Source organism: Manis javanica, chromosome 3 (assembly GCF_040802235.1).
Source record: "Manis javanica isolate MJ-LG chromosome 3, MJ_LKY, whole genome shotgun sequence".
Taxonomy (NCBI): Eukaryota; Metazoa; Chordata; class Mammalia; order Pholidota; family Manidae; genus Manis; species Manis javanica.
Genome location: NC_133158.1, coordinates 199,351,952 through 199,363,969, shown reverse-complemented (window position 1 = coordinate 199,363,969; position 12,018 = coordinate 199,351,952). Strand labels below are relative to the sequence as shown.

At 39.0% G+C, this 12,018-nt stretch overlaps 1 protein-coding gene across 2 annotated transcripts in view; it reads right to left on the bottom strand.

Moving 5' to 3' along the window:
- Positions 1-514: 514 nt before the first annotated feature.
- Positions 515-12,018, bottom strand: part of PRMT9 (protein arginine methyltransferase 9) — a 38,488-nt gene continuing 26,984 nt past the window's right edge. For both annotated transcript variants that reach the window (XM_073232596.1, XM_073232597.1), the window contains 3 exons: positions 4,987-5,140; positions 1,213-1,335; positions 515-905 (listed from right to left, as the gene is read on the bottom strand). In XM_073232596.1, coding sequence (XP_073088697.1) covers positions 672-905; positions 1,213-1,335; positions 4,987-5,140 — 511 coding nt within the window. In that variant the 3' untranslated portion in view covers positions 515-671. The remainder of the gene's footprint in view (positions 906-1,212; positions 1,336-4,986; positions 5,141-12,018) is intronic.

The following is a 12,018-nucleotide window of genomic DNA, read 5'->3' as shown; positions in this document are numbered from 1 at the left end:
CTGAAAAATACTAGTATAGGTTTAACTGTCTAGAATTTATCAGCTTTTTAATACTCTTTGCCAAAGTAGACCAGCAGAAATGCTGCCTCCTAAAGATTGATTTTGTCTCTCTTTTGCTTTCCTAATTACATTTAGTTTACAGCTTTAATTATTTTAGGTTTTCATTCCCAAAATATAAAACCTGAGAAAGTGTTTCAGCTGTATACAAAATATTTAAAGAATCAAGACTGGAATTTACAGGTAACCAAAACCCTTATTAGTCTTCAGTGGAAATTAGCTTTTCGATGTATCCTAATTATATGTTTAGACTTAAGAAAAAAAGCCAAGATGCCTAAAAAATTAAGTTTTGCTTGATATACGACAATGACGATGACACTCAAAAGCCTTATCTTTATAGCTTTAGAATATAGAGTGTTTAGCCAAATTTAATCTACAATAACTATGACCAAGGAAAAAAGGTTTGCTAATTTGAAAACTTAATGAGTCTTTTTCAGAAAAGAAGTCTGTAGTAATATTTTTATAATTGTACTTTTTAGGCCTTTTAAATATACTTTATTAATGTCATTTTTAAAAATATTTGACCATTACAAGGAATTAAATCTTTATACACACATATTTGATGATTACAATCCCACTACAAATCAAGAAGAACTGTGTGCTTGCTGTTCTGCTTAAACAGAAAACTGCTCTTTTTGCTTTACTGTGATGCTGACATTGCTCTTGTGGTGCTGGACACTGAGTATGAGTTCTTCACCCATTTCCACCTGGATAGGATTATCTAAAACAACTGCAGCTTGCTTCCAGTGAGAAGCTTTACTGGAAGTATCCAAAATAATCTCATCATCAAGGTGCACATGATACCAAAATGGAATGGCAGTCAGTTGTCCAGATTTGCAAACGTGTACCTATGAAAATTGAGAAGTGATGAAAATTTCACCAGAGTAAACTGATTTAGATAAGTAAGTCTTTGCCTTTATAGATGCAAATTTGGTAAAGAAATACAGGTAATCACCCAATGCAACTTAATATTCTATTATAGTATTTACCTAAGCCTAACAGTATTAGTATTTACCTAATATTATTCAGAAAAGTAACATTTACATCTTCCCAAAATATTTTATGTATATGTGTATATATATATATATATATATATCAAGTATTACCTAGTTTAAGATAATTCTGAATATGACAGAAGTTATCATTTTGCATTACCTTTACTTCTCTGTTAGAAGTGTTCAAATATGGAGTCATTAAATCTAGTCTCAAGAGTTCCACTGGCTTGCTTAAAGGTGTGCAGGGCAATGAAGAGAGGTCCAAAAATACACGTATAGGTACCTAAAGAAAGTATAAGATTTTCACTTTTACTCAATTCTTTTTGTGGCCCAAGCTCACCAAGTGCTTGCTTTTTACTTGGCTTGATATAATACAATGCTTTTTATACCTATTAGCTTATTTAACTTTTTTCTCACATAAATCTTAAGGCATAAGGACTTTCATGATTCTAAAGAATGAATAAACCAAAGTTTAGGCCGGTTAAATAATTTGCTATGGTTTTAATGACGTATAGATTCTTTGCTTGGATGAAAGCAGATTGAATTTTCACTTAAGCCAAACTGCTGTAAAATTTTAAACCAAGGATGTGCTTCTGTGTGTAAGATAAACTAATAAGCAAATGGTACATAATTATTGAATTGTTTGAGAAAATATGTCAAATTTAGTGGAACAACCAATAATGGATTTCATTTGGAATTAAAGTGTATTTCTAGAAAGCAATGGTTCTCAATTTTGGCTGCAAATTAAAATCACCAAAGGAGCTTTTAATAAGTCCAACTGCTCAGGCTACACATCAGATCAACCCAGAGTTGGGACTCCACGAATCAGTAGTTCTAAAAGTACAGTCAAGGTTAAGAACCACTGCTATAAAGTGTTCCATCAATTTCATAGCAATGGAAGCCTGCTACTAACTTTTAGCCTCCTCATTTGAAATAGAAAACTGCTGTTCAAAAAGTGTCCTCTTTCCTTTGAATAAAGTATTAGAGAGCAACTGTTCCTGGTGTAACAAGAGGACACAGATTCATACCTCTTTCCCTGGGCATCCTTGAAGGTAACCAACCTCTCAACATAAAAACTCACAGCAATACCATGCCATTTCCAGGACTCCTTATTGTGCCCTTTATCCCTATTTATATCAGTCACCGGAAGCCCTAGAATTCTATGTCACCTCTCCTCACCCATTCACAGTCTATCCTCACTTCTGTTTCTCTGCCTAGCCCACTGGCCACTCGTCATCTTTGCTAATTCCTCCTTAGAGTTCCAATCTAAAGCTCATTATTTTGTGAGTTCTCTAGAGTCCAGTTCTCAGTCCTGTTCTCTTTCTACACACCCCCAAGGTGATTTCATCCAGTCTTAGAGCTTTAAATATCATCTACTAAATTTGCCAAATTTCTATCTCCAGCCTAGATCTTTCCCTGCATTCTTATCCAACTGCTCAATGATGTCACAAACACATAAACACAACCTGAATTTTTCCCCCTCTATCACTAAATGGTAACTGTCCTTCACACGGCACATCCATTAAATCTACAGCCTGAACATTTGCACCACCCTCCACCACTACCACTCTTGAGTCACTACCCGCGTCGCCTGGATCACTGCAGTGACCTTATGCCTTGGCCTGCTCTCACAAATGGTCTGCTCCTTGGCAGCAACCACAGCAGTCCTTTCAAAGCAAGTCACCCAGTGTCACCTCTCTGTTCAATACCCTCCAGTTGCTTTCCATCCCTTTCAGAGTAAAAGCCAAAATCTTCATACTGACCAAAAGACTACAGGATCTGGCACTCAATACTTCCCTGACTGCGTTTTTCATGTGACTGTCCCTCTTGGTTTCTTCTTGCTACTTCTCAACACTCCAATCATGCTCTTGCCTCAGGCCATTGCACTTGTTGCTCTTTTGACTTGTTCATGATTTGCTTATTTCCTTCAGGTGTCTGCTAAAGGTAGCCCTGAGTCCTTTCCTTAGGCATTACCCCTATAAAATAGCATATCCATACCCCTACTCCCTACCTCCCTCCCTCAGCCTGCTTTATGTCCTAGCACTTCTCACTATCTATCATACTAATCTTTTTACTTGTGTCTACCTCTTGTTTATTGTCAGTCTGAATGCTAGCTCCATGAGCGCAGTAACTTCTTTCTTTAGTTTCATGGCTATAGTCCCAAAACCCAAAATGTACATACAATAGACATCTGTTGAATAAACAAATACATTTGTTGTTTTCTGTACAGTAGTCCCCCCTTAGCAGCAGTTTCACTTTCTGCAGTTTCACTTACCTGCAGTCAGCCAGAAGCAGATGAGCCTCCTCCTAACCTACGCAGGTCAGCAACAGCCTAACAATAACATCAATGCCTACGTCGTTTACCTCATTTCATCATGTAGGCATTTTTTCATCTCACATCATCAGAAGAAGGCTGAGTACAGTATACTAAGACAATTTGAGACCACATTCATATAATTTCTCTTATAATACAGTGTTAAACTGTTCTATTGCATTGTTAATCTCTTACTGTGCCTAATTTATAAATAAAACTTCATCATAGGTACATGAGGTATGGGAGGAAACAGTACATATAGGGTTTGGTACTAGCCAGCTTCAGCCATCCACTGGAGGTCTTGGAACATATCTCCTAGATAAGGAGGGATCTACTATATAGCATTTTTTTTTTCAACCTCTCATTTTGTTTCATTGGTTCTCTCATTTGTGTAACAGATAATTATCCTAGTTGAGGAAAGGAGGCAGTATCATCTAAAAAAATGGGTGAGTAGACTGGGAAATGTGGAATTGCCAGGCAAGTTTACGGAGCCTCTTGAGATGAGAGTGGTCATAAGCTGAAAGGAGACCACAGTCGGCATAGGCAGCGGTGGGGGCTCTGGTGCACAGAAAGGCAGAGAGCTGGATTTAACCAAGCTGGATTTTCCCAGGCCAGTAGAAAGACTGAAGAGGGAGGGATATAGGGAAAACATACTGACTGGAATATAATCTCGGAAGGGAGGACACGAGACAGGAAATACAGTGAAAAGATGGCAGAATCAAATATTGTAGACACTGATTGAATTAAAGAATTGCTGATGTCACAGGATCAAGAGGGAATAAGGTAGAGAGATAAATGATGGTGTTTTGGGACCACAAAAAAAATAACAGTAATAATTTGATCGGCTATTTTCCAGTAGGTGTATTCTCACTATTAAACACTTCAAAAAAAAAAACTTGAGCTTAAACAAAGTCTAAAACCTTAAATTAGCCTGCCTTGAAAAAAATAATTTCCTCAGCAAATTTACATTTGTTGCTCAAGTCCTGTTCATGGAAGATCCAACAGTGCATATTCAAGAGCTGTAGCCTTTAATAAAAATTTTCGATCCCACTTCATTCACTTACACAGCCGCATTCCCCTGTATTGTGTCTTGGTGTTCAACCCCAGGCCTTCCAGCCACTCCCACAATTTTAACTACACATTTGTATTTGCTGCAAGTACCTTTGCCAGCACTGAATCTTAACCGCTTTGTCTTGAGCTGCAGTTTCCTCAGCTCCTTAGGTTCCTGCTCCAGGCAGTCTTGACTACCTGCCTGAACATGAGCTGCTCACCCCCATCAACCTGCCAGCCCTACACCTCAAAGTAATTAAGGGTTCAAATTTAGAACATGGGCTTTTGGTTTATGCTTTTTCAGACAAGGAGTTCCCTTTATCATAAGACTAAGCCCAGTACTCTGTTTTTCATTTACAACAATGGTTCAGAGGAATACCTATAGACTTCTGTCAATAGGACAACAGAATTCCTTGGCTATATGTTTAATGCCCAGGTTGATCTTCACGTGCAAGTTTCGTTGCTCTAGGGAACTGAATACCATCCTAATCCAGATAAACACAATGACTAGATAAATCTAGAGAGAAGGTAGACTGGGTAACAGCCACCTGGTTGTTCTCTTCCACTTACCTGAAACTGATTAATAAAAGGGGCTATATTTAATCCAAGAGTTCGTTCTGTTCCCTGAACAGCGTTCTCTTCTACCAGTGTCTGTGATTCCGCCAGCAGCCCAAACACCAGCACATACTGAGGAAAGATCTTGCCTCCAGATTGCAGCAAACACCTAGAGAAAGAAAAATGTTTTAAAAAGCATCTTGATTATCTGCATTTTATAAAATACTAATTTGAACTAGTGAGCTACAGGTGGTATATAGCCTAGTGGACTTTGTTACTGGCTGGTAGTTCAGAATGGTAGACCACAGAAAATTATTTTCCAACAAGTCAAAGTAACTGCTGATCTATGAAAGAGAAAACCAGTTGGCTTGGAAGGATATGCCATTAGATTCAGGAACAGTCTTCAGTGGACATTAAAACTAGTGGTTGAGAGTTTAATTAGGGAAAATATATTTACATAGTTTCAGTATCACCCCCACTTATTCATTACAAAAGCAACAAAAATAGCAACTTAACATGGAAAACCTGGTGTTTACAACTTTAACTGATCTAAAATAACATCAACAATAATGGGATAAAGCAACATAATGTGCTCCCTAATGTGTCAAAACTTCTGTGGTAATTCCTGTCTAAAATTGATGATCTGAATCATTTAAAAAAATGGAACATCCCACAAAATAAATGGTCTACATTCTTCAAAACTGTTACTGTGAAAAACTGGAACTGTTCCAGAATAAAGGAAACTAAGAGACAATGAAAATAAATGTGAAGCGTGATTCTGGATTCTGAACCAGGAACAACAACAAAGCTATAAAAACTATCATCGCCAACAAATGGTAAAATCTGAGTAAGATTTGTACATTAGCTATCCGCATTGTGTTCACACATGAACTTCTTGACTTTCAGCCTTGGGAAAGTTCACTATGGGTTCGCCAAGACAGAGAAATGACAACTGAACTTTCTTGGGGTAAAAAGGTTTATACCCGGCTTTATTCTCATGGTGGTAGGCCGAGCACTAGCATCACGTCTGCATCCAGTAGTCTGCAGGTCCATAATGCACCTCATCTCTGCCTCTGCGCCTCTTTGCTGCCTTGCAGCCCTGCAACCTCAGAGCACTGAGCAGAGCTATTTATATTATACAAAGGAAATAATAACGTATTAATAAGCCATACATGAGCAAGCGTGCACCTACAAGCATTGCATGTGAGCAAGCAGACCAGGGCCAGGTGAGAATTCTGGCCACAGAACTTCCACTTTCTCTACAGGTAACTGTATGGTGGCTATATAAATGAAATGTCCTTGTTCTTAGGAAATACACATCAAAGTAGGGGTAAACGACCATGATATCTGGAACTTTAAATAGTTCAGAAAGAAGAATAAAGCAAATGTGGCAAAATACTAACAATTTATGAATCTGGGCTTAAGGTATATGTTAAGTTCTTTGTACTAATTCTTTAACTTCTCTAAGCTTCAAATTCTTTCAAATAAAATTTAAAAAACTGAAAAATTGTAATTAAAAATCCAAATGCTCTGGTAGTATGAGTAAAGAGTTAACAAAACCCCTTCTCCTCCTACAATTGGTCTTGAGTTCATCTTCTGTTTCCCTGGAAACCCCATAAACTTAGAATGGCAGCAGTGTTAATCAGCAACACTGCTTATGAAAAAAAATTATTTAAATACCTTAATAAGCAGACTGCATCTGGACTGAGACAAACTATAAATGTCTGATGGGAAACCATGAGACAGGGACTGTGGGTGTAGTCAGAGTAGGGTGAGGGCCTCCGTTAAAACCAAGGCAGGATATTTGCAGTCCGAGCAATGTAACTACATGCAAGGAAACTCCCTGCTAAAACTGTGTTAAACACTCAGCTCTAGAGTCATTCTTCAGTGAGATCAGTTAATATTCCCCAGATAAAGAAGAGTAGTACATGTTTATATTATGCTAATCATTTATAGTCATGTGTAAGATTCACTTTAACATGCTAAAAGGCCCAGGCCTATGTACTGTCTTTCCTCCTTCAGATCTGAAGTTTTGATTTTGCAAACAGGGCAAACTAATTTAGTTTGCAGGCCCAGCCGTAAACAACATAGTAAAAGGCAAGAAGGATCCCACCTTAAAGATAGGATTGCATTTTAATACCCAAAAAGTTAGGACATTAGAAATTCTTAACTGACTCTTTAGCAAACAATACCTCAGTCCACCTTGGGGGCTGAGCAGGTGGCCTTGTTCCATATGCCCTCAGACCAAGATGCTGGTATCTCAGGAAGAAATCATAAGAGCGGGAAGTTGCTTGTGTTAATTCTAAATATTCAGGGACCACTTAAGTCCACACCCCTAAGCTTTTTTTCATGTTCTCAAAAATCCTCAACTGCCTATAAAACCCATAGACAACGCACCACTATGGGCTCTCTTGTCCCCTCCTGGTGTGAGCCAGGAGCTCTGTCCTTTTACTTGATCTCTAAATAAAAGCCTGTACCTTGCTCTCCTACCTTGAGTGTTCGTGGAGCTCATTCTTTGGCTTCGTGAACAAGAACCCCAGCATCAGCTATACCACATTCGGGCTTCCCTGAGTGTGGCATATTTTATAATCAATCTAAGATAAATTTTAGCCAAAATAAGCAGGCAAAGACAGGCAACAAAGGGCCAGGTAGTTTATTTGAGTGCAACTCCCGGGTGGTGTTCCGCGGTCTGGGTATTACAGGCCAGGGAAGTCACACCCTGTCAGGGAGGTGGGGGCTTATAAGGGATTAGGAGGGGGAGGAGTGGGCAAGCTATCCTAGGGGGTGTGGAGAGGTATGATTGGCTAAAGGTGACATAATAGACAACTAGAAACTTTTTTTCCTTCCAAGAGGGAGGAGGCTGACATCCAGGTCTTAGTTGGCACATCAGAAGGATGGAATTCAGGAAGAGCTGTCCCCTTTCCATATACGGCATGGACCTTGGGGTCTGGTCTGTTCTCCCCCTATGGCATCTCTCTGTTCTGTCTGCATGTTCTTGTTTTTCCTTCCTCCAGCCTAACAATCAAGTGTTCATATTGCTGGGGGTTGGAAAGTATGCCCATAGAGGTACTAGTTCCTATAAGAAATTCAGGGCTCTAAAGCAAGGCAGCTCCCAGACCCACCCATATAGTCCTGTGACTGTGTAGAAGATATATGAGGGGTAGGTGGGTCACCTGTTGCCATCAATGAAGCAGAAGTGAGGATACTTTAAGGTACTTTAAACCAAATAATTTTTATTTGCCACTGATACTCTGAGTTACAAGAAATAAATATTTCCCAAGTACAATTGGTCTTCATCCACAGCTCCTGAAAACAGTGCAGAGCCTTAAAGGTGAAATGGGTGTTTTGTCATGTTAATGAGAGACTTTAGACCCCACCCAAGAGCTGAGCCTGAAGGCTGGATCAGCCAATGGCCAGTGATTCAGTCAATCATGACTAGCAATGAAGCCCTCACAAAATCCCTGAGAAGAATTCATCTCCTTTCTTGCATCCTGCTTCTCTGTGGGAAAGTTTCCATGTCTGGGTAACTAGAAAGCCACCCAACCAGGCTCTTGAGCTCCAGAGGACAGAAGTTCTTTTATTGGGACCTGGCCCTATGTATCTCTTCATCTGGCTGTTTGTTGACTTATATACTTTACAGTATCCTTCATTAAACTGACAAAAGGTTAAGTGCTTCCTGAGATCTCAGTCTCTTTAGCAAATGAATAGAACCTGAGGGGGAGGTCATTAGTCAGAAGCACAGGCAACAAACAGCCTGAGGCTTGCCACTGGCTTCTGGAGTGGGAGGGTGGAGGTCAGTCTTGTAGGGTGGAGCCTTTAACCTGGGGAATAAGGTCAGAGAGCATGGGAACTGCCATCAGTGAAGCCGAGGTGAGGATACTTTAAGGTACTTTAAACCAAATAATTATTTTCATTTGTTCTTGAACACCTTAATGGTGTTCTAGAATTGCTTGGTGTGGTGCATGGGAAGACCCCCTTGATAGAGCTGGGACATACCGCCTTTTTGAATAAGCCCACCTGCATCTCAGAGAGACCTAGGTTTCATCTTACTTAGGCTACAAGCATTCTCTGGAGGACATATCAGCAAGCCACAAGTCCACCTTTTCCCTGACCCTTCCCCTCAAAAGTCTGTCAAAAAACCTGGCCATAAAAAGCCTCTTAGCCTGTAAGAGACGCCTTCTTTGTTCTGCTCGCCAGAACAGAGAGGTCCCTCTCAGGTTTAGCAATAAACCTGCTTGGAGTGTTGAGTTTGTGTCCCTTTTTTCCTTTTACCCTCCCCCACATACATGCATGTTGGAATCAGGTCCAGGAACACAAAAGGGTTTGTGGGGGAAATCAGCCACATTTACAATCAAAATTAAATGTCTAACTTTTACTGAATACTCATTCGAAGCTAGTTTCCATCTGAACTTCCAGGACAGGCTACTATAGACAGGTGGACTTCATCATATTATCACATGTATCTTTCATAGTAAAAGTGTTTACCTTTAAATATTTATAGTTAGTAAGAATTTATTTATAAAAATATAGGACTGAATTTTGACCAAGACATTTGCATACCACAAAAATATATATATAGTTCCTAGAGTTACTAAAATTTTTAGTTTCCCTTGCCAAAGCATAAGACACCATTCCTCAAAAACACTTTGGCACTTCTGCTCTTAAATTAGCTTCATAGGTTAATTCTCCAGGCTTTTACTAGTTATTTCATTGTAATCATTTAAAAATATCTAAAACCAAAATAATAACAAGACATGGCAACTAAATGCAATGTGGGACCCTTGATTAGAACCAAGACTGGGGAGAAAAAGAAAAACAATGAAGAATATTACTGGGACAGCAGAGGAAATGTTCAGCAAACAAAGTAATAATCTTATGTTCACTGTTACTATTCTTGCAATTTTTCTTAAGTTTGAGATTTTGAAGTTTTTCAAAGTATAAAAAGTTGTTGGAAAATTTACAATAGTAAGTAGGCTACTCTTCCAATAGCTCTCCCTAAGGCCTAGCTAACAGCCAAATCATAACCAGATAAGCACCGAATGAGCAAGTGAAGGCGTAGATGACTCCTAGATGTAAAGGCGTCAGCCTGAGACAAGTCATGATCCTAAACCAGGATAATCTCTCTTCACTGGATATAAGCACACGATCATTTAAGTTTTTTATAAGTCCTATATATACATGGATAACTGTAAAAAAAGGACTCTACCCAGACCCCTTTGCTTTACTCATTATCCCTTTCCTATCAACTTTTTAACATCTTAGTCGTAGAAATTGAATCCCCACAATTAGTAAATTACACCTCAACAAAATTACACAGCTCTTAACAAAATTCCTATCTTGCCTTTATCAAGTTATATAAAAACTTGACCTCTTCCTAAATAACTAGAGAAACCTACCCATTTTCCTCAATGTATCAGCTTTAATCCTGAAAATTCAAGTTACTAAATTTTTCTAAACCAGTCAAATTATCTGCTAATTGTGATCCATTTAAGTGAAACCAGAGCTAATTTTTCTTAAGGTCACAAGGTCTCAAACGAGAAACTAGCCACAGCACTTTGTTGCTTAATTCCATCCATCCCCAAATAAGTACCTTTTTATAAAATAGCTAGCTGAAAAAGCATACAGGTTAATAAAAGTCAACCTTCTAACCATAAAATCTATGGGAGAGAGGGAGGAAGGGCAATACCACCCAGTCATTTGGGGGGAATGGAAAATTAGGCTAAACAAAATGTCAAAAATTCATCTGCTGACCCCTAACAAGTAAGAAAAGACTGGTTCAAGTACTTAACCATACCAGAGATAAATACTACGCAAAAACGATATAAGAAAATTATTTTAAAAGGCCATGTTCATATTATCTGAATCTAAAATCGTGTACAAATCCTTCTTAAACTCAGTGTTACTGTCACTAACAGGAATGCTTCTTAGTTATGTGTAGATAAAACCATAATTGCCCTGAGACTGCTTAGCTTTACTGACATTGTTTTGTTGTCATTTACACCACTGCAGCTGCCAGACTCCTCAGTGGAATCCTCTGCAAAGCCAAATAATACTTCTGAACCATCTGTGCCTTCAGCAGTGAAAAACTATGTTCCAATTCAAGTTTAACCATAAATGGCAAAAATTCTGAAGATAAGAAACTTCAGTTTCCTTGTGATATGGCACAAAAATTTTTTTAATGGGTTTAGAAAAAATGGGTTTACCTAGCTTTTAAACTTTCTCCTGTATGTTAATCTATACAATGACTGACTGAAGCCCAAGAAATGGCTCATTTTTCCTTGCCTTTTGCTTTAGGGAGTTCTGGGGTGGGGCAAGGGAGACGGCAGTAAGACTGATAGATAATCCTTATCCCAAATATTATCTGTTCTCCCAATCACTAACTGTCCTCTTGTACCAGTCATAAGCCCCCACCTCCCCAACCCCTTCAAGGCTTCAGATAACAATAGTTGGCCTGGGTGAGGGTATCTGCATACCTCTGGCCCCAGAATCAAGATACGCCTACATATCCTTAAGTACCTGGTAAAGCAACTCTGTACTAGCTTGGGCTGAAGGGAAGGAGCACTGGTTGGTTCTCCACTGTTACCAAGGAGGCTATTGGAGGGGAGGGAAGAATTCTGGTCAAAATAATGTTTATGGGTGCTACTAGCATTTAGTATTCAGAGATGCCAAACATCTTGCAATACACAGGACAAGTCCTACATAGGAACCAGACTCACCCTACAAAAAACTCTCCCACCCAAACTGCCAGTAGGACCCATCCCCACACTGAGAACACATGGAGAGGGAGCTGTAGGTAGCTTTTGTGTAAGTTGCTTCCCACTATAATAACTAACCATTCAGACAGAACACATTGTTTGATAAATTGTTCTATAAAAATGCTTCTTAAAAATCATTTACTAGCTTTCATTAAAGTAAAATGTGAAAGCTTTTCCATTAAGATCGGGACCAAGACAATGATGTTCACTTCTACCACTTCTGTTCAACACAGTTACTAGAAGTCCTAGGGGAAGTAATCAGGCAAGAAAAGGGGCATTAAAAGTGGAAATG